At 44.1% G+C, this 23,934-nt stretch overlaps 2 protein-coding genes across 4 annotated transcripts in view; one reads left to right on the top strand and one right to left on the bottom strand.

Annotated features, from left to right (window-relative positions):
- Nucleotides 1–23,934, top strand: part of cunh21orf58 (chromosome unknown C21orf58 homolog) — a 306,245-nt gene that overhangs the window by 236,659 nt on the left and 45,652 nt on the right. Inside the window, exon 1 of one of the 2 annotated variants that reach the window (XM_043694561.2) lies at nucleotides 4,693–4,786. The exons of the other annotated variant lie outside the window; for it this stretch is intronic. Within the exon in view, the coding sequence (XP_043550496.1) occupies nucleotides 4,721–4,786 (66 nt within the window). The 5' untranslated portion in view covers nucleotides 4,693–4,720. Of the gene's footprint in view, nucleotides 1–4,692; nucleotides 4,787–23,934 lie in introns of those variants that run through there. 2 annotated transcript variants of the gene reach the window in all.
- Nucleotides 1–23,934, bottom strand: part of LOC122551461 (caspase-8-like) — a 140,841-nt gene that overhangs the window by 91,771 nt on the left and 25,136 nt on the right. The gene's annotated exons all lie outside the window — the stretch shown is intronic.

The following is a 23,934-nucleotide window of genomic DNA, read 5'->3' on the forward strand; positions in this document are numbered from 1 at the left end:
AGGAATTAAAGGGTGATGAGGAGTAGTTTTATAATCCATGGGTCTGGAACCCACTACCAGAAAAGGTAGTCAAGGCTGAAACTTTTGAATCATTTAAAAGCTGTCTGGATATATGTTTGTGGTAACCTGCAGGGCTGTGGATGAAATGGCCTCTTCATGTGCTACAAACTTTATATGATTCTTAAAGAAGAATGAGGACTCAGACAAGAACTCAGTAGACAACTGAGACGAACATGCCACTACTGTCACGGACCTTATCAGCAAGAGCATGGAGGACTGTGTGCCAAAGAAATCAGTCCGAGTGTTCCCCAACTGGAAACTTTGGATGAACCAGGAAATCCAATGCCTACTGAAAACCAAGTGAACAGCATTCAAGTCAGACAACCCCGATTCGTACAGAAAATTCCGATCTGACCTCCGCAAAGTCATCAGAGATGCCAAGGGGCAGCACCGGACTAAGTTAGAGGCCCAAGCCAATCATACAGACACCTGCCACCTGTGGCAAGACCTATACAATATAACAGGATACAAAATGAAGCAAAACAAGATAGTGGGAAAGAAAACACATCCCTCAGTGATGCGCTCAATATTATCTACACTCGATTCGAGCAGAATGCCAGTGGGAGCCCTGGGCACACCTGTACCCTCCATCAACACTGCAGACATCAGATCAGTCTTCCTGAGAGTCAACCCAAGAAAAGCGACAGGCCCGGACAGAGTCCCTGGCCATGCACTTAATCCTGTGTGGATCAGCTGACAGAGGTATTCACTGACATCTTCAACCTCTTTACAAGCTGGAGTCTCCACCTGCTTCAAGATGACCACCATCATTCCAGTACAAATAAAGCACATGCAACATCCCTGAGTGACTACCGCCCAGTGTCTCTGACCTCCATGCTCATGAAGTGCTTCGAAAGGCTGGTCAGAGCCCATGTCAACTCTCGCCTCCGAGTCTGCCTTGATCCCCTGCACTTTGCTACTGACAAAACAGGTCCACAGTGGACACAATTCCCCTAGCTCTACATTCATCCCTGGATTGTCTGGATAACAAGGAGAAAATGAAGACTGCAGATGCTGGAGATCAGAGTCAAAGAGTGTGGTACTGAAAAAGCACAGTCGGTCTGGCAGTCTCAGAGAAACAAGAGAGTCAACGTTTTGAGGATGAGCTCTTCATCAGACTCCTCCTGATGAAAAGCCTACACTCAAAACGGCGGCTCTCCTGCTTCTCTGAGGCTGCCTGACCAGCTCAGCTGTGCTTTTCCAGCACCACATGTCTGGATAACAAGGACATCTATGTCAAACTCCTACTCATTGATTTCAGCTCCGTCTTCAAAACCATAAGTCCCTCCAGAGTAATCTCAAAACTTTGAGATCTTGGTATCACCTCCACCTTCTGTTATTGGACCCTCAGCTTCCTGACCGATAGACTGCAATCAATGAACATGGACAACTGCATCTCCTCCACAATAACACTCAACACTGCAGCCTCTTCCCCCACAACCCCAAGGATTCGTTCTCAGCCCCTTCCTATACTCCCTGTACACCCATGACTGGATAGCTAAATTCCAAATGAAAGCCACCTACAACTTTACTGACAACACCACTGTGGTAGGACGGATATCAAACAAAGATGATTTAGAATACAGTAAGGAGATTAGCGGTCTTCATGTCGTTGTGCAATGGAACAACCTCTCTCTCAATGTCGACAAAACAAAAGAACTGATCATTGACTTCAGAAAGAAAGGAGGAGGATAGGCCACCATCTCCATCAATGGAGCTGAGGTGGAGGGGGTCAAGAGCATCAAATTCCTAGGAGTGACGATAACCAGTCCTGGACTTCCCATGTAGATGCCATGGTCAAGAAGGCACAACAGCACTTGTTCCTCTTCAGGCAGCTCAGGAAATTTGGCATGTCCATAAGGACCCTCACCAACTTTTACAGATGAACCACAGAGAGCAGACTATCCAGGTGCATAATGACCTGGTACGGCAACTGCTTTGCTCAGGTCAAGAAGGAACTACAGAAGGTTGTGTGCACAGCCCAGACCGTCACGGAAGCCACCCTCCCATCCATGGACTCTGTTTACACTGCTTATTGCCATGGAAAGGCTGCCAACATCATCGCAGACCCCTCCCACCCTGGTTATACTCTCCTACAACCTCTTTCATCAGGCAGATGGGACACAAGTTTAAACATACACACCAACAGCTTCAAGAATAGCTTCTTCCCTGCCGTTATTAGACTGCTGGATAGACTCTCTCAGTTCAAATAATATTGATTTTGCCAATGTTGGTCTTGCTTTGCACACCTCTATGCAGTGGTAATCTGTAAGCTTTGCCCTGTTTAAGCACCCTGTGATCTGTATGTCCTTGTTTGCTATGAGTTGCCTGTGCTGCTCACAAAACAAAGCTTTTCACTGTAATTAGGTACATGTGACTACAATAAATCAAATTAAATCAAATCATTGTATCCTAAAGGTAGAATTTTAAAGGAATGGAACAGTCATGGTTGTTTACATACACAAACTTTAAAACTGACAAGAAAAATTGATAAGACCATTAAAATAGAGTATTAGGTTCTGGGCTTTATAAGTAGAGACATAGAGTACAAAAGACGGGCATGTATGGTAAACCTGAATAAATGATAAATTAGATCCTGTAATTATGTAACACAGAAGGAAACTATTTTGTCGATTCTGCTTGTGCCAGCTCTTTTCAGAGCTACCAATTAGTTGCACTCCCCTGCTCCTTCTTGAACTGTAGTGACTCAACTTGGGCAACAGTACTCCAGTTGTGATCTGATCAAAGCTTGATAATGGTTCAGTATAACTTCTCAGCTTTTGTACTGAATCACTTGATTTATGAAGCTGAAAATCCCACATGATTTGCTCATTACATCTCAATGTGCTTAGTCACTTTCAAAAGTCATTGCACATGCACCTCAAGTTCCCCCACCCCCCAGTCCCTCTTTGGAACTGTGCCAGTCAATCTCTATTGCCTCTCCCTGTCCTTCTTGCCAAAAATGAACCACCTTACCTTCTCTATTAAATTTCATTTCCTTTCTCTGCCATTCTGCCAACCTTCTATGCCCTGTTATTTGTGTAATTATAGAATCCCTACAGTGTGAGAGCACACCATTCAGCCCACTGAGTCCACACTGTCCCTCTGAAGAGTATCCACCCAGACTCACCCCACCTACCCTATTCCTGTAACCCTGCATTTCCCCTGGCTAACTTTCCAAGCCGACCCATACTTGGACACCATGGGCAGTTTAGCATGGCTAATCCACATCTTTGGATTGTGGGAGGGAACCAGAAGCATGATTAGATTATGCGTGGAAACTGGCCCTTTGGCCCAACAAGTCCACATCCCCTCTCCGAAGAGAAACCCACCCAAACCCAATCCCCGACCCTATATTTACCCCTGACTAACACACCTAACACTGCTGGCAATTTAGCATGGCCAATTCACCTGACCTGCACATCTTTGGATTGTGGGTGGAAACCGGAGCACCCAGAGGAAACCCATGCAGACACAGGGAGAATGTGCAAATTCCACACAGACAGGCGGGAATCGAACCCAGGACCCTGGTGCTGTGAGGCAGCAGTGCTAACCACTGAGCCACTGTGCCACCCCACATCTGGAGGAAACCCATGCAGACCAGAGGGAAAATATGCAAAAGCCACACGGACAATCACCCAAGGGTGGAATGAAACACAGGTCCCTGGCGCTGTGAGGGAGCAGTGCCAACCACTGAGAGGCACCGTGCTGCCCACTGGATTGGTGTTATCCTCAATGTTTGCCATTGTTCCAAGGCATTAAGAAAACATATCCTGAAAGTTCATTGGGGAGTGGGCTAGAGTTAGTTCTGGTGAAGCACCACCCTGCAGTGGACTGAAAAGCTTCCTTCTTCAGTGCAGCAAAGTTTCTCTGAATGACTAGACCTTAGGAGAGATCAACGAAAAAAGACAGGAGGAGCGGCTGGGAGGTCAAACCCAAATTAAGAACTGGTCAAAGTGCAGAAAGGAAAGAGCCAATGGCATTGGATTGTGCTCTCAACCAGAAGATGGACTTGAATTGGGAACTTAACCCGGAAAATGATATAAGTTAGAATGTGGAGTTGAGGCCACAAAAAAATGTGATCTTTTTGAATGGCAGAGCTGGCTGGAGACACCAATTGGTTTACTCCTGCTCCTAATTCGTATGTGGAAGGATTGAGATTCCCAAATAAAAGCAATTGAGATGGCCCATAAGGGACATCACTTAAGATGCATTCAAAGACCATGTTCAGCGTTGGGGGTTGCTAGGCGGCTGGAGTGGAACTGCAATCTGAGAGGGAGAAATATTTGGCGTGCAGATCTTTTCAGCTTAAAACACCGAAGTGCTCCCAAGAAGCGGGACCTGTATGTTGGGGGCAGTACCAGCTTTGTTTGTGGTAGCCCCAAGGTATAACCCGAGCAGTGGCGAGGCGGAACCACAATATAGAGGAATGTTTACCTGCAGCAACCGCCTTGTTTACAGGACCAGCGGGTTAGCAACCAGAGAAACAGCAGCCAGGGGCCAGCAATACCCAAGGGGAGGAAAAGCCATTCGCTGCTGCGGACTGAGCGCTCCGCTGACCTTTCACCCTGTAGCAAAGTCTTACCTGGACCCCTAACTCTCAACTTGGAGCTACCCCCCCCCCCCCCCGTCTCTCGCATTCTTTGCCCCTGAATGAGAAATGGAAACTGCAGATCCGTCTTTAGTGGACCAGATGACCAGGTTGAAATTAAAACTGTTGGAAAAGGTAAGCAACTTTGCGCGTCTATGCAACGTTTTGCATTGGCTTACAGGACAGGGTCAAAATTCATTCGGAAGGTCGTTATCGCAGAACCGTTTAGTGTCTGGGTGTGGGCATACTGCAGGTAAGCACCATGCAGAGCTGCTGCCTGACGCGCTGTGTGTTTGTTACTTGTGATACAGTATTAAATTAGATTGCAGAGTTAGCCTGCCCCTTACCTTAAAACTATGCCCTCTTGCATGATTGACCCCCTCAACTAAGGAGAACAGCTGCTCTCTATTCAACCTGTCCATGCCCCTCATAATCTTACACATTCAATCATGACCGCCCTGAGTCTTCTCTGCTCTAGAGAAAACAATCCAAGCCCATCTAATTTCACCAGCCGAGGCAACATCCTGGTGAACATCCTCTATGCCCACTCTCATGCTGTCACATCCTTCCCATAGTGAGGTGACCAGAACTGCACATAGTACTTCAGCCTGTTTACAACTGGCTCTGTACAACTCCAGAGTCGAAAAGTGTGGTGCTGGAAAAACACAGCAGGCCAGGCAGCATCCAAGGAGCAGGAGAATCGTCGTTTCGGGCATAAGCCCTTCTTCAGGATTCCAGCACCACACTTTTCAACTCTAGTCTCCAGCATCTGCAGTCCTCACTTTCTCCTCTGTACAACTCCAACATTACCTCTGCTTTTATACTCAATTCTACGACTGATTTAAAGCAAATGTCCCTTCTTATGACTTCTTAACTATCCTATTCAGGTGACTTCTTAACTATTCTATCCTACTGACTTAAGGGATCTGTGAATAATTACCCCAAGATCTCTCTGTCTTCTAAGATATCCAGTATCCTGTCATTCATTAAATGCTCCCTCATCTTGCTTCTTCTTCCAAGATACATCACCTCACACTTATCAGGGTTAAATATCATCTGCCACTGGTCTGCCCACCTGTCCAACCTATTTATATCTTCTTGTAACCTACAACCATTTGCTTTGCTGTTAACCAATCTTGGTGTCATCTGCAAATTTGCCTAACATTCCCCCACATTTCCATCTCTATCATTTATGTATATAACAAACAATAATGGTTTCAGTACTGATCCTTATAGTACACTGGACACCGGCCTCCAGTCACTCAAACAGCCTTCCACCAGTATTTTTTGTGTACTATTACTAAGGCAGTTTCTAATCCATCCTGCCTGTTTCCCTGAATACCATGTTCTTTAAGCTTCTCAATCAATCTCCCATGTGGGACCTTGTCAAAAGCTTTGCTCAAATCGATACGAACGACATCAACTGAACATTCCTCATCCACACACTGGATCACATTTTCAAAAGTTTTAACAAATTTGTTAGGCATGACCTCTTCAGTAAGTAACTGATTTCTTGACTTCCCAAAGCCTGGCCACCATATACAAGGCACAGGTACTGATTGTGATAGAATACTCCCCACTTGCCCAGATGAGTGCATCTTCAGCAACACTCAAGCGGCTTGACTTCATCCAGGACAAATCAGCCCGCATGACTGGCATCCCGTCCAGCACCTTCAACATTAACCTACTTTCCTCTAAACACAGAGAGCAGCCATCCAGAATATGCACCATTACAACTCATCACAGCCTACTCAACAGCACCTTAGGATCCCTACAGTGTGGAAACTGGCCCTACGGCCCAATAAGTCCACACTGACCCTCCGAAGAGTATCCCACCCAGACCCATTCCCCTATATTTACCCCTGACTAATGCACCTAACCTACACAGCCCTGAACACTACAGGCATGGCCAATTCACCTAACCTACACATCTTTGGATGTAGGAAGAAACCAGAGCACCTGGAGGAAACCCACGCAGACATGGAAAGAATGTGCATATTCCATATAGGCAGTTGCCCGAGGCTGAAATTGAACTTGGGTCCTTGGCACTGTGAAGCAGCAATGCTAACCACTGAGCCACCATACCACCCTTCTAAACCCATGATCTCTATCACCAAAAAGAATGAGGATATCTGATGCATGAAGACACCACTGTCTCCCTATTCCCTTCTGTAATAGAATATCCTGACTTGGAAATGCATCACACTCTTTCATTACTACGGGGTCAAACTCTCTCCCGAACAGCACTCTGGTGTACGTGGGTAATATTTGATCAAGTTACTGTTGCCTTCTTGGGTATTTAGCGAGGGGCAATAAACATTAGCCTTGTCAGTGACACCTGGATCATACAAATTAATTGAAAAAAGCTTAATATTACTCAAAGTAACAATGAATCCTCTCTGTCCACCAATATTAGACCTCAAACATAGAATGCAGGTTTACCAAGGATGTGAATAATTATTCCCCAGGAAGTAGGAGCAGGAGTAGGCCATTTGACTCTTTGAACCTGCTCCTTTCAATATGATCATGGCTGATCTTGTGTTTAAAAGCCATATTCTTGCTTTCTCTCCATTCCCCTTGAAGCCTTTAGTGACTAAAAACATCTTTTTTGTATATATTATGTGTTCTGTGGTAGAGAATTCCACAGGCTCATTACACTTTGATTGATGAAATATTTCCATCCTAAATGGCCTACCCCTTATCCTGAGACTCTGTCCCCTGGTTCCAGACTTCCTAACCAGATGAAGCATCTTTCCTGCATCTAGCCGGTCCATCCCTGTTAGAATTTTATATGTTTCAACCAGAACCCCTCTTTTCCTTCTCAACTCTAATAAATACAGATGTAGTTGAACTATTGTCCCCACATACGACACTTCTGCTATCCTGGCATCAAACTAGTGAACTTTTGCTGCACTCTCTCTTTGGCAAGTATATCCCTTCTTACTTAGGGAGACCAAAGCTGAACATAATACTCCAGGTGTAGTCTCATTACGAGCCTGTATAGCTGCAGTAAGACATTCCTACTCCTGATTTTAAATCCTATTGCAGTGAAGGCCAATATACCATTTTGCCTTCCGAGTTGAGTGGAGGTGAGGTGTAGCTGTACAAAGGGATCTGGGTGTCTTTGTGCACCTTTCAATGATCGTGGCCACTTTGGATCTAATGCTGTCCCTAATTTTCTTCATAAACTATGGTTGCGCCAACTTTGATCTTTTACCTTTACACTGACAGAAATGAATAATTTATGCACATGTTCTTTCAATATGAACCATTGCTTATCCATTGTTAGTCCATTTCATAAGGTTCCTCAGTCCATCTGTGCCAATTTGTGCCACATACCTTTGTGTAGAATCAGGACGCTCGTTTTGGATTTGAATATTTCACTGCCTGTCTTAAAGAACAATTCTATCATAATTTGATTGCTCTCTGCCAAGCGACCTACAGATCAAGATTGTTAATAAATCCTTCCTCATTGCACAGTAGCCAGTCGAGAATAGTCTGTTTGCTGTTGGTTCTTCAATGTATAGGTCCAATAAACAATGATGTACATACTCCAGGAAATGCTCACATAAAATACCATCGCATGCATCTCTGATTTCTTGTTTATTGGCTTTCCTTACATCTTCACAACTGAGGGCCTCTAGATAACACCCTACAAAAGTTCTGGCCTTCGTATTTCTTATTTCCCATCATGACGGATTAAAATCACGATTTTCTGAGCTAATCTACTCCCTCACTAATGGAATGATTTCCTTCTTTACTAACAACGTAATCGCATGTCTTTTCCTTTTCTTCCTCTGTCATTCCGAAATAATGAATACCCCTGAATGTTCAGTTCACATCCTTGGTAAACCTGCAGTCGTGTCTCTGTAATCGCATCTATTTCATAACATTTTAGACCGCAAAATATAAGAGCATAATTTGGAAATTTAGCCTATCGAGTTTGCTTTGCCATTCGATCGTTGCTGATATGTTTCTGAACACCATTCTCCCGCCTTCTTTCAGTAACCCTTGATCCCTTTATTAATCAAGAATCTATATATATACCTGCCTTAAAGATGCTCAGTGACTTGGCCTCCACAGCCTTCTGTGGCAATTTGTTCCACAGATTCACCACCCACTGACTGAAGATTCCTCCCAATCTGAGTTCCAAAGGTCATCCCTTCACTCTGAGGTTGAGCCTTCAGATCATAGTCTCTCCTATTGGTGGAAACATCTTCTCCACAACCATTCTAACCAAGCCCCTCAGTGACCTGTAAGTTTCAAAGAGATATTCTCTCATCCTCCTAAACTTCATTGAGTAGACCCAGAGTCCTCAGCCACTCCTCATATGACAAGCCCTTCATTTCTGGGATCATTCTTGTGATCCTCCTCTGGAAGCTCTCCCAGGCCAGCACATCTTTCCTTAGATACGCAGCCCAAAACTGCTCACAGTATTCCAAATGCAGTCTGACCAAAATCTTATACAGCCTCAACATCCCTGTTCTTGAATTCTAGCCCTCTCAATATGAATACAAACATTGCATGTGCTTTCCTAACTATCAACTGAACCTACATGTTAACCTTAACAGAATCCTGAACTAGGACTCCCCAGTCCTTTAGTGCTTCAAATTTCTGAAGCCTTTCCCCATTTAGAAAATACTCTGTTCTTCCTATCAAAATGCATAACCTCACACTTTCCCACATTGTCTGCCTCTTCTTTGCTCACTGTCCTTGTCTGTCCAATTCCTTCTGCAACTTCCTTGCTTCCTCAGCATTACCTGGCCCTCCACCTCTCTTTGTGAATTCTGCAAACTTACCAACAATGCCCTTAGTTTCTTCATCCAAATCGTTAATGTATAACGTGAATAGTTGTGGTCCTAGCATTGACCCTTGAGGAACTGCACTACTCACTGGCTGCCGTCCCGAAAAGACTCCTTTATCCTCATTTTCTGTCTTCTGCCAGTCAGCCATTCCTCTATCCATGTCAGTATCTTGCCTCTAACACCATCCCAGGAACTTGAATCCTTCCTTTATATGCCATTTCTCCAGCTATGTACTCATTTAGTATCCTGTTGTTTTTATTCTTGCTAGCACGTGGAACTGTAGCTATTCTGAAATTATTACTTTCGAGGTACTACTTTTTACTTTATGTCCTAACTCCTGATGCACAGCTTGTTGGCACCAGGGAGGCAACATACCATCTTGGAGTCTATTGCATATCATCTATTGCAGACTGTTGCTCTTACTATTGAAACCTCTTTCACTACAGCCCTACCATTGTTCTTACTTCCCTCTTGTACACCAGAGACCCTCTTGGTGTGAATGACTTGGGTTCAGCTACTATCCCCTGAGAGTACATGTTAGAGTGGGATTTCTCCATTATCCACCTTCCTATACTCTGCCTGTTCAGTCATAACCAGCAGTGTGCCCACTTAATTGAACATGTTGTCCATGATAATCTCAACATTGTGAATGCTCCACAGTGAGTCCAGTTACCGCTCCAACTACAGAATGTGGTGTGTTCATGTGTGTGTCCATGGTTTCCCACGTAGCTTTGTCCAACAGTATTGGTGGAACATCGTGTAAACTGCATTTGGAGTGCCAACACTAGCCCAATAAAAACTTTACACTTTGGGTTATTTAACAACTTCTTTTTTTTGTTACAAAGTTTTGTTGTTGTCTCACCTCAGCTACACTGTGGCATATTGTTTACAGTCCACAAAGTACTTGCATGTGTTGCAAATGGGGTTTTAGAAGCAAGTACAGAAGGCCTTTTTTGGACAGCAAGATCCCATGGGCTGCATTGTAATAAATGATGACTACTCTTTTATTCACTTTGGCTGAGAGTTCGAGCTTGGACAGAATGTCAGTGAAACTCCTTTAACGTTGCACAGATGTAATAGTCTCTACTATTTGATCATGTCCTTACTTGTGAAAACTCAATGCGCTGACTCAAGTGTAGGTTATGCAACAAGGGGAGGGGAATAAATGAATATTAAAAAAGGCCAACTGTTCTGTTGATTTTGACTGTGTCATTTTGGAAAGGAAAGATTTGAGGAGTTCTGATAAGAGGATAACAGGAATATTGAAAACATAGAGTAGGAGTAAACCATTCAGACCTTTCAATTACATCGTGGTTTATCGAGATGTCACTTCCTCTTCCTGCTTTAGTTCCATAATTGTCAATACTCTGCCTTACCAACACTCTATCTACCTTGATACTGAAATTTTCAAACTCAAAATCGTCCATAGTTTTTCTTGGGGGAGGGATTATTCTTTATGGGATGTACTTAGTGCAGCATCTCAGATAAGCCTAATATTTAGTATTACTTTTTCTGGAGTTTTCACCTCGTCCTGCCCTGCCACCACTCTCATCCTTGGTGAGGGTTGGTGTGAAGGGAATAATTTCTTTCAAGCTATCTGATCAACTCCTTTAATCATTTTAAATATCTCAGTTGTAACACCCTGATCATTGTACTCCACTTACTTTTCATTCATTCTGATCAATCTGCATTGGACTTTTCTAAGGCCAATATGTTGAGATGTGCACTCCTAACAGAGTGCAGCAATCCAGATTGGGGCTAAAAGATATACTTAAGGAACTGAGGAGTGACTCCACCCATTTGCATTCAGCATCCTTGAGATAAAGAATAGAACATAGAACATGGAAATGTACAGCACAGAACAGGCCCTTTGGCCCACGGTGTTGTGCCGAGGTTTAATCCTAATGTAAAATATAGTAACTTACCTACGCACCCCTCAACTCACTGCTATCCATGTGCATGTCCAGCAGTCGCTTAAATGTCCCCAATGACTCTGCTTCCACCACCACCACTGGCAACGCATTCCATGCATTCACAACTCTCTGGGTAAAGCACCTACCTCTGATATCTCCTTTATACCTTCCTCCTAATTTCTTCAAACTATGACTTCTCGTACCAGTCAAACCTGCCCCGGGAAAAAGTCTCTGGCTATTGATTCTATCTATTCATCTCCTTATTTTGTACACCTCGATCAGTCTCCTCTCTTCCTCCTTCTCTCCAGAGAGAAAAGTCCGAGCTTATTCAACCTTTCTTCATAAGGCAAGCCCTCCAGTCCAGGCAGCATCCTGGTAAACCTTCTTTGCACCCTCTCCAAAGCCTCTGTATCTTTCCTATAGTAGGGCGACCAGAACTGGACACAATATTCCAAGTGTGGTCTCATTCCAAGGATCATTCCATTAGCCTTTTTCATTACTTTGCAGAGCTGTTGACTAGCTTTTAGTGGTGTATGAACACATGGGAAAATGAAATAGAAGAAGTACACCAGTCAATAATTCATGGTAATCTTATTGTGTTTTGAATTCCATATTCACACCTACCCTGCTAACCCTCGACTCCCCTGTGTTAGAAGAATCTATCCATCTCTGTTATAATATATGCTGAAAATGTGTTGCTGGAAAAGCGCAGCAGGTCAGGCAGCATCCAAGGAGCAGGAGAATCGACGTTTCGGGCATGAGCCCTTCTTCTGGAAATTCCTGAAGAAGGCCTCATACCCGAAACGTCGATTCTCCTGCTCCTTGGATGCTGCCTGACCTGCTGCGCTTTTCCAGCAACACATTTTCAGCTCTGATCTCCAGCATCTGCGGTCCTCACACTCTCCTGTTATAATATATGCCATGACCCCTGCCCCCACTGCCTTCTGAGGCAGGAAGTTCTAAAGCTGCACAACCTGCTGAGAGAAAAAACATTCTCCTCATCTAAGAGTAACTGTAAATTTTGAAACCGAGCCCCCCTAGTTCCGAGATGACCCACCAGGATAGACATCCTTTCCACATCCACCTTGTCAAGATCATTCAGGATTTTATACGTTTCAGTCACGTTACTCCCACTATTCAGTTCCAGGGAAAACAAGACCTGTCTGTCCAACCCATCCCAATCAGGCAATCCACTCATTCCAGATATCAATATTATAAACATCCTCTGAATTGCCTCTAATCTATTTATATCCTTCCTGAAAGAAAGAGACCAAAACTACACACAGTATTCAAAATATAGTCTCACCAATTCCCTGTATAAATGAAACATAGCATTCTTACTTCTGTAACAAAAACAGAAATTCCTGGAGAAACGCAGCAGGTCTGGCAGAATCTCTGGAGAGAAAAATACAGAGTGAATATTTTGAGTCCAGTGAGCCTTCGTCAGCACTGTTACAGTCTCTGTGACCAGGGCCTACACGGGGTCATAACTGGGCTCAGTAGTAGGTCCTGGATCTCGAGGGGTCCTGCTGTTGACTGGTCAAGTGTCAGGGCTGCTTTGGGTGGGTTGAGGTGTGGGACTGGAGCCTGAGGCCAGGAGCAGTATTATGTCTATGATTTCTGTCCCTGTTCCTGTTTGTGATCACCACTATCTCAGCTTCAAGATCAAAGACAATGCAAGTTCGAGGAGCTTGTGGACTGATGTATTACTAACTCTCCAGCTCTGTTTCCACATGATAATCCACACTCAACGCAGCGCTGTGATAGAAAAGAAACAGTCTTTAGATAGGGGATCCAAGAAGACAGCGTAGGAGGAAAAGGTCAGAGTTCATTGATAAAATGCAGCAGAGTGAACTGAAGATTAAAAGCTATTTAAAATAATTCTGGAGCGTGAGGTTAATCCAAGAAATATAAACAGCATTAAAAACTAAAACAAGAAATGTGTTACAGTCATAACATGGAAAAGTGACTAGAATAAGGAAACAAACTGTTCGATTATACAACATGAAAACAGCAGGAAACAGTGCATCAGCCCATAAACAGTGCACCAGCCCATAACTAGATCAAATGTATCAGTGGAGGAATAGGAAATAATGATTTGGGAAGACTGTTAAACAAGGATCTTCCATCAGGCAGAATACCATGGTACAGATCCTGAGGGTATTGAAAGGGTAGATGCTGAATGTAGATTTCCCCTTGAGGCAGAGGTTAGAACTCGAGGACACAGTTTACCAGCAAAGATCTCTCACCTAAGGCAGAGATGAAGAGAAATGTCTTCTGTCTGAGGGCCACAAGCCTTTCGAGCTCTCTTCCCCAGAGCGGCAAAGATAGTTTCATGGTATACTTTTAAGGCAGAGGTGGATAGATTTAAGGGAGTTGGGGTTGGGTAGGAATGTGGAATTGAGGCCACAATCAGATCAGCCATGAGTTTCTTAAATTGAGGAGCAGGTTCAAGGGTGAATGGCCTACTCTTGATCCTGATTCATAGGTTTGTATGATTTATGGAGAACCACAAACAGCATCAAAGAATGTCCCAACTTAAAAGCGCCATTCTCATCTCTCTTTGAAATCACCAGGCCACTGCTACAACCTGAGTATATAAAAAAAAATAAGCTGTCCCTGCTCCTTCTTAAGAATATCTTAACAATGCAGCCGAGCCATTTCGGAGTGAAATTAGGAAGCACTTTTTCTCTTAAATAGCATTTTAAATCTGTATAGCTTGCTTAATTTTCCAAAAAGCAGTCAATGTCAGGACAATTGAAAATTTCAAAATTGGCACTGGTTCATTTCTCTTAGATGTGAAGGAATATGGATGAAGAGCTGGTAAATGAGATTCAGGCCTTGTCTAATTGAATGGGAACAACATCAAGAGGTTGAGTGCACTTTTCCTTCTTTCCTATGTTTCCATGTAATCTGATAAGACCAACTGAACAACACAAGAATAGTCTGAATTTTGGATTAGAAATCTGTGGGATATCAATGAGTTTAATGTACTAAAGTAACAGGGGTTTAAGTGTTTGAAAGAAAAATCAAATCTGGCAGTTAACAAACGCAACAGTTCTGAAAGGCTTCCAGGATACAACAGTGGTTGTTTTGTTTTAATATTGTCTGCCACTGATAAAACATGCCCTGGAAGTTTGTTTAACTACATAGTCCTATGGTGTGATTCATCACTGGATTGATACTGCACAAGACAATAGACTAATGCTTGGCATGTGGATTCCAATCCCACCACAACACCTGGTGGAATTTAAACTCAGTTGAGGGTTTCAAAGCCTGTTCCATTCAACTATAATTTTGTTGGACAACTCCTTTGGTTTATTAATAAAAGCACAGCACTGCAGGCGTCCGAAATTTGACACAAACAGAGTTTCTCTCTTCATAGATGCTGCCAGATCTGCTGAAATTGTTCCAACAATTTTCTGTGCTCATTCAGAGCCTGATGAAGGGCTCCTGCCCGAAACGTCGATTCTCCTGCTCCTCGGATGCTGCCTGACCTGCTGTGCTTTTCCAGCACCACTCTAATCTTGATGTGCACGTTTATAGTCTGATCAGACTGTAATGACTTTACCTTTATCATGAGTGTTCTTTGGGGAAGGAAATTTACTGTACTCACCTGGTCTAGCCAAATGTGACTTCAAATGCATAACAACAACGTGATTAACTCTGAACTGCCCTCTGAAATAGCCCAGCAAGTCACTCAGTTAAAGGGCAATTGGGGATGGGAAACAAATGGGCAACGTTGACTTCCACACCCCATGAAAGAACAATTTAAAAAATAAATGGGGAAGTTGTCTCCCAGTTTGCTTGCCATTTCCCCTCACCACTTCCCCTTGCATTGCCTTTCCCATTTCCTTTGCTGGGAGGGAGCAGGCAACACGAAAAGTGGTGTGTGGGGAGGGAATCAAAAGAGTGTTGGATTTGCCTTCCATTCTTCATTTGATTTAATGTGGACAGCTGCCTGGGACATCCCTGTCAGTGGTGCTCCAGGCAGTGATAACCGTGTGTTTATAGGACATTCTCCCTCTAGGGATGTAGAATGTCGAGTCAAGAGGAAGAAGGAAGACTGAGGAGGCAAGAATCAGACAGAGCTGTAGAGGGTTACGAGGTAGCTAGGGAGGAACTGAAGAATGGACTTAGGAGAGCTAGAAGGGGGCATGTAAAAGCTTTAGTGGGTAGGATTAAGGAAAACCCCAAGGCATTCTACACTTATGTGAGGAGCAAGAGTATGGCCAGAGTCGGGGTAGGGCCGATCAGGGATAGTGGAGGGCACTTGTTCCTGGAGTAGGAGGAAGTTGGGGAGGTCCTTAATGAATACTTTGCTGTATTGTTGTTTGCGAGGATAGCGTGAAACAGGCTGATACGCTCGAACAAGTTAATGTTAAGAAGAAGGATGTGCTGAAAATTTTGAAAATCATGAGGATAGAGAAGTCCCCTGGGCAGAACGGGATATACCCAAAGTTGTCACGGGAAACAAGGGAAGAGATTTCTGCGTCTTTGGCAATGATCTTTGTGTCCTCACTGTCCACTGGAGTAGTACCAGATGATTGGAGGGTGGCAAATGTTATTCCCCTGTTCAAGAAAGGGAATAGAGATAATTCTGGGAATTATAGACCAGTCAGTTTTACGTTTGTGGTGTGCAAATTATTGGAGAGAATTCTGAGACAGGATTTATGATTGCTTGGAAAAGCATAGTTTGATTGGAGATAGTCAGCATGGCTTTGTGAGGGGCAGGTCATGCCTCACAAAGCTTATTGAATTTTTTGAGTATGTGACAAAACACATTGAAGGTAGAGCAGTGGATGTGGTGTATGTGGTTTTTAGCAAGGCATTTGATAAGGTTCCCCATGGTAGGCTCATTCAGAAAGTAAGGAGGTATGGGATACAGGGAAATTTGACTGTTGATACAGGGAAATTTGGCTGGCCCATAGAAGACAGAGGTTGGTAGTAGATGCAAAGTGTTCATTCTGGAACTCAGTGACCAGTGGCGTTCCGCAGGGATCTGTTCTGGGACCTCTGCTCTTTGTGATTTTTATAAATGACTTGGATAAGGAAGTGGAAGAGTGGGTTAATAAATTTGCTGATGACACGAAGGTTGGTTGAGTTGTGGAGGGCTGTTGTTGGTTGCAACGGGACATTGACAGGATACAGAGCTGGGCTGGAAAGTGGCACATGGAGTTCAACCTGGAAAAGTGTGAAGTGATTCACTTTGGAAGGTCGAATTTGAATGCAGAGTACAGGGTTAAAGGCAGGATTCTTGGCAGTGTGGAGGAACAGATAGATCTTGGGTTCTATGTCCATAGATCCCTCAAAGTTGCCACCCAAGTTGATAGGGTTGTTAAAAAGGCGTATGGTATGCTGGCTTTCATTAGCAGGTGGATTGAGTTTAAGAGCCGTGAGGTTATACTGCAACTCTATAAAGCCCTGATTAGACCACACTTGGAATATTATGTTCAGTTCTGGTCACCTCATTACAAGACGGATGTGGAAGCTTTGGAGAGAGTGCAAAGGAGATTTACCAGGATGCTGCCTGGACTGGAGGGCATGTCTTATGAAGAAAGGTTGAGGGAGCTAGGGCTTTTCTCATTGGAGCAATGAAGGATGAGAGGTGACTTGATAGAGGTGTGCAAGATAATGAGAGGCATAGATAGAGTGAACAGCCAGAAACTTTTCCCCAGGGCAGAAATGGCAGTCACAAGGGGACATACTTTTAAGTGATTGGAGGAAGGTTCAGGAGAGATGTCAGAGGAAGGTTCTATACACAGGGAGTGGTGGGTGTGTGGAATGCACTGCCAGCAGTGGTAGCAGAGTCAGATACATTAGGGACATTTAAGCAACTCTTGGATAGGCACATGAATGATAGTAAATTGAAGGGCATGTAGGTTAGTGTGCTCTGAGAGTAAGATAAGAGGTCAGCACAACATCAAGGGCCGAAGGGTCTGTAATGTGCTGTACTGTTCTATGTTGAGGCACAGATAAATGTAATATTCTGAGCCCTCTGATACTACGTCCTACCTCCCCCTTGACCATGACTCCACTATGGCCCATCAGGCCACTATTACCACTTCATCGCCTCCGGTGATCTCCCCTCCACCACCTCCAACCTCATAGTACCCCAGGCCCGCACTGCCCAGTTTTACCTGCTCCCTAAGATCCACAAACTCAACTACTCCGGCTGACCTACGTCTCTGCTTGCTCCTGCCCCACTGAACTAATTTCTTCCTACCTCAACTCCGTTCTCTCCCCCTTGGTCCAGTCTTTTCCCACCTACATCCAGGACACCAACCACACCCTCCACCTCTTTGGAAACTTCCAGTTCCCAGGCCCCCAGGCTTCATCTTCACTATGGACGAGCAGTTCTTATACACATTCATACTACACAATGACACCTGCAGGACCTCAGTTTTTTCCTCTCCAACAAACCCATCCAGTTCCCCGCACCCCCACCACAACCAACACCCTCCTCCGCCTTGCCAAATTAGTCCTCACCCTCAATAACTTTTTCTTCAACTCTTCCCACTTCTTCCAAATCCATGGAAGAAGTGTCTGTCTGTCAGTTATGTCAAATAGAACGTCTTCAGTATATACGCGGGTACTGTTCCCCAGCTCTTCCGCCATTACATCGATGACTGCATCGGTGCTGCATCCTGCGCTCAGGCTGAATGGGGCAGTTCATCAACTCCACCAACAACTTTCATCCTTCCATCCATCACCGGCGACAGTTTATGGACCAACATTTACGACAAATCCACAGACTCCCATACCTACCTAGACTACACCTCCTCCCACTCTGTATCCTCCGCCCTGTGGGCAGCACGGTGGCACAGTGGTCAGCACTGCTGCCTCACAGCGCCAGAGACCCGGGTTCAATTCCCGCCTCAGGCGACTGACTGTGTCTGACTGTGACTGACTGTCTGCTTTGCAACTGCTGTGATGAGGAGATGTTCCACAACACCAAGTATCGCAGATGCCCACCTATTTTAAACAACATTTCTCCTCCGTGTCATTCAGGCAGCCCTCTACCACACCTCTTCCATTCCCCCCTCCACTGTTCTAAACCACTCTCATCAAACATAATAAAGACAGACTCCCCTTGTATAGTGCATTAAAAAGGTTGCGAAATCCCCAGGAACAGATCAGGTGTACTCTAGAACGCTGTGGGAAGCTAGGGAGGAGGTTGCTGTGCCTCTTACTGAGGTATTTGTATCATCGATAACTATGGGAGAGGAGCCAGAAGACAGGAGGTTGGCTAATGTGGTGTCACTATTCAAGAAAGGTGATAAGGAAAAGCCAAGGAACTATAGACTGGTGAGCCTGACATCAGTAGTGGACAATTTTTGGAGGGGATTCTGAGGGACAGGATTTACATGTATTTGGAAAGAAAAGGGATTTGGGATAGTCACCATGGCTTTGTACATGGGAAATCATGTCTCACTAACCTGATTGAGTTATTTGACGAAGTGGCGAAGAGGATTGATGAAAGCAGAGTTGTGGATTTTGTGCATATGGACATCAGTAAGCCGTTTGTCAAGGTTCCGCATGGTAAACTGGTTAACAACGTTAGATCACATGGAAAACAGGGAGAGCTAGCCATTTGGATACAAAATTGACTAGAAGGTAGGAGACAGAAGGTGGTGGTGGAGGGTTGCTTTTCAGACTGGACACCTGTGACCAGCGATGTGCCACAAGGATCAGTGCTCGGTCCAATACTTTTCATCACCTATATAAATGATTTGGATGTGAGCATAGGAGATATGGTTAGTAAGTTTGCAGATGATACCAAAATTGGTGGTATAGTGGACAGCGAAGAAAGTTATCTCAGAGTGCAACGGGACCTTGATCAGATGGATCAATGGAGAAGGAGTGGCAGATAGAGTTTAATTTAGACAAATGTGAGATGCTACATTTTGGTAGGGCAAATCCAGACAGGACTTACACATTTAATGGTACAGTCCTGGAGAGCATTGCTGAGCAAAAAGACCTTTGAATGCAGGTTCATAGCTCCTTGAAAGTGGAGTCACATGTAGATAGGATAGCAAAGAAGATAATTTGCATACTTCCCTTTATTGGTCAGAGTATTGAGTTCAGGAGTTGGGAGGTCATGTTGCGGCTGTACAGGACTTTGGTTAGGCCACTTTTGGAATATTGCGTGCAATTCTGGTCTCCTTGCTATAGGAAAGATATTATTAAACTTGAAAGGGTTGAGAAAAGATTTACAGGGATGTTGCCAGGCTGGAGGATTTGAGCTACAGGGAGAAGTTGAATAGGCTGGGGCTGTTTTCCCTGGAGCGTCGGAGGCTGAGGGGTGACCTTATAGAGGTTTACAAAATCATGACGGGCATGGATAGGTTGAATAGTCAAAGTCTTTTCCTCAGGGCAGGGGAGTCCAAAAATAGAGGGCATAGGTTTAAGGTGAGGGGAAAGATTTAAAAGGGACCTAAGGGGCCACATTTTCCCCCACAGTAGTGCATGTATGGAATGAGCTGCCAGAAGTGTTGGAGGCTGATACAATTGCAACATTTAAAAGGCATCTGGGTAGGTATATGAATAGGAAGGGTTTAGAGGGATACAGGCCAAATGCTGGGATAAGATTATTTCAGGGTATCTGGTCGGCTGGGACAAGTTGGACTGAAGGGTCTGTTTCCGTGCTGTACATCTCTGTCTATATGACGATGAATCACACTAATGTCCACCAATTCCCACATACTGCAGCAGTAACACATCAACAGCCACTTACATGCTCGCACCTATAACCTTTGAATCCCTTACAGACCAAAAAACAAACTCAGCCTTGATTACACTGAATGCCCTAACCTCCCTGACTCTCTGTGGAAAAGAATTCCAAAGACTAATGACCCTCTGAGATAAAAAACATCTCCCTCACTTCCATCTTAAATGGGAGACCCCGATTCTGTAACTATGCCCACTGGTTATCGGTTTCTTCCATGAGAGGCAAGATCCTTTCAGCATCCTTAAGCAAGCCCCCTTGACACCTACATGTTTCAATCAGACCACCTCTCACTTTTCTAAATTCCAAAAATAAAGTCCCAACCTTCTCAATTCTTCCTCGTAAGAAAACCTTTCATCCCAGAAATCAACAGTCGACCTTCTATGGAAAATGTAGGGAGACCTGCAAGTATTTTAGTGTGCTCTAACCAATGCCCTCATAATTCTAGAAAGATTTCCCTCCTTCCATATTTCAATCCTCTTGCATTAAAGGCCAACATTCCATTTGCCTTTGTGATTACTTGCTGTACCTGCATGCAACATTTTGTAGCATTACACTCATTTATAATTGTGCTATCAATTCAGCGAACATGCTATGAAAGCTGCAAGCATTCAGATTGAAAAAAAACTTTAATTCTGTTTCTTTACCACTTTCCCCAACTCTGACCTTATTTGCTGATGTACTGTTATGTTTGTACACCCTGTCCTTTCTTGTCACACTGCTTATCAATGCCCTTCATCACTAACCTTCACTATTGCCTTGTCCTTTCTGCTTAACTTATCAAATCTCACCTCACATGAACCCTCCACACACTTCCAAAAGTATAAATCCTTCTCTGCAGCCCTATATGACTTGCGAGAACACTGGTCCCAGTACAGTTCAAGTGAACTCCATCCCAATGTTACAGTTGCCTCTCGGTACCCCATCAGTCAAAACTCATTCTTCTAAAACCAATCTTTTCGTCACATTTTCAACTGTTTAATCCTTTTTTTACCCCATGCTGATTTGCTTGTGGCTCAGGTAATAATTCAGAGATTATTATCTTTGTGGTCTGCCTTTTTTATTTAGCTCCTCCTTGCTTATATTTCTTCACCAGAATCTCTTTCCTGGTCCGATCTGTCTTGCTGGTTCTCAACGTGTATAACAACAAGATCCTTTTCCTCTCATTCCAAATTCTCAACTCTGAGGAAACTTTCTTTACCTGGGGAGATAGCACAGTCTTCAGAATATTGAGAAAGCTCTGGCTGGTAAAAGGAGGGATAAATCCCAAGATAATCTACAAGTATATCAAATATCAGAGGACAACCAGAGAAAGAGTAGGGCCCATGAGGGACCAAGGGGTAATCTGTGGGTAGCACCAGAGGTCATTGGTAGAGTGCTGAACCAACACTTCACATTCATATTCACCCAAGAAAATGAGGATGAAGGTGTTGAACCCAGGGGGAGAGACTGCGAGGTGCTTGAGCAAATTGACACGTGGAAGGACAAGGTATTGGAAGTGTTGGCTGGCTTAAAAGTGGACAAGTCTCCAGGTCCAGATGAATTGTGTCCCAGGCTATTCTGAGAGACAAGGGAGGAGATTATAGGGGCACTGACCCAAATTTTTAATCCCTCTCTGGCCACAGGGAAGGTGCCAGAGGTCGGAGAACAGCTAATGTGATTCAGATATTTAAGAAGGGTTGTTGAGATAAGCCAGAGAACTACAGATCAGCGGTAGGGAAACTATTGGAGAACATTCTGAAAGAGATCATTTATCTCCACATGGAGAGGCAAGGCGTGATCAGGAATAGTCAGCATGGCTTTGTCAGGGGAAGGTCATGCCTAACAAATATGCTTCAATTTTGTGAGATCGTGCTCAGGTATGTATATATGGATTTCAGCAAAGCCTTTGACAAGGTCCCAGATAGGACACTAAACAAGAAGGCAAATGCACCTGGAATGCATAGGGTATTTTGATAAAGTGGATTGAAAATTGGCTGTCACTTGTAGGAGGCAGAGAGTGATGACAGAAAGCTATAGTGACTGGAAGTCAGTTTCCAGAGGCATACCACAGGGACCCGTGCTGGCTCCCCAGTTATTTGTCACGTGTATAACCGACAGAGATGACTGTGAGGGGCGTGGGGAGGAGTTGGATTAATAAGTTTGCGGGTGTGATAAAGATTAGTCAGGTGGTTAACAGCGAGGTTGAGTGTCTTGAGCTACTAGATATAAACTGGAGTGGTTAAATGGGTAGATAAATGGCAGATGGAACTTAACCCTGAAAAGTGTGAAGTGATACACTTTGGAAGAAGTTATTTATAAGGAAGTATTCCCTGAATGGCATGACACTAGGAAGTTCTGTGGAACAGTGGGACTTGGAGTGTTTGTCCACAGATCTCTGAATGCAGAAAGAAATGTTCGTCAGGTGATGAAAAAGGCACCTACCTTTATCAGTCGGGGCACAGATTACAAAAAATAGGGAAATTATGTTGAAGTTGTACAGAACTTTGAGACCACAGCTAGGGTCCTGTGTGTTGTTCTGGTTGCCATGGTACAGGAAGGCTGTGATTGCACTGGAGTGGGTGCAGAGGCGATTGACTAAGATCCTGCTCTGATGGAAGATTTAAGTTATGAGGAAAGGTTAGATAGGCTTGGGTTGTTTTTGTTGGAGCAGAGAAGGTCAAGGGGCAATCCGATTGAGATGTACACGATTATGAGGAGCATGGACAGAGTGGATAAGGAGTAGCTGTCCCCTCATTGAAGAGTCAGTCACGAGGAGACACAGATGAAAGACAGGAGGTTGAGGTGGAATGTGAGGAAATGCATTTTTACCTCGAGGGTGGTGACAGTCTAGAATGCGCTGTCTAGAGGGGGTGGTAGTGGCAAATTGCCTCACATACTTTAAAAAAAACCTGGATAAGCACTTGACACATCATAACATTCAAGGCTGTGGGCCAAGGACTGGTAAATGCGATTAGGTTGAAGCTCAAAGTGTTTCTCAAGGGTTGATGCAGACTCAATGGGCCACCAAGACCTCTTTTGCCCAACATGATTCCATGATTCTATTGCTTCTGGCTGCAGAGAACAGTATCTCTTCTCTGACTGCACTTTCCTCTCTTTCAAGTGCATTCCTTTTAATTTCTGTGCTCCCACCTGAATAGTCCCCTGCACCATTGTCAGATTCCTCTGTTTATGAATGAGGTAAAGATTGTCAGCACTCAGCCAAATTGCATGACAAGAATATTTTGGCATACAGGAGAAAGTGAGGACTGCAGATGTCAGCAATCAGAGTCCAAAAATGTGGCGCTGGAATTTTTCGTGCATAAACTCTTCATCGTTCCTGATGAAGGGCTTACGCACAAAACATCAACTCTCCTGCTCCTCGGATGCTGCCTGACCTGCTGTGCTTTTCCAGTGCTACACTCTTCGACACGTTGAGGCATGTGCCCATTAAGAGAATTTGAAATCACAGAATCACAGAATTGTTCTGGCACACAGGAGGCCAGTTGGCCCCATGATGTTTTCTCTGGCTGTCCAACAATTATTTTGTCTTGGTGCTATTCTCCCTCCCCTCCTCATAACCTTCGGATGTTATTTATTTTCAAGTAATCATCGAACGCCCTCTTGAATGCCTCAGTTGAATCTGTCCCTAGCACATTTCCAGGAAATCTATTTGAGATGGTTTCATTGGGTGGAAAATCTTCTCACATCACATTTGCTATTTTGCAAATCAGTTTAAATCTGTGTCCCCTTACTCTTTTGTTTTTACAAGCATGAAATGTTTCTCCCGATCTACTTTTATCCATACCTTTCATAGTCTTGAAAACCTATATCAAATCTCCTCTTCTCTATCTGAAC

Source organism: Chiloscyllium plagiosum, unplaced genomic scaffold (assembly GCF_037043375.1).
Source record: "Chiloscyllium plagiosum isolate Xiang-an unplaced genomic scaffold, Cpla_swu_hap1 HiC_scaffold_7, whole genome shotgun sequence".
NCBI lineage: Eukaryota > Metazoa > Chordata > Chondrichthyes > Orectolobiformes > Hemiscylliidae > Chiloscyllium > Chiloscyllium plagiosum.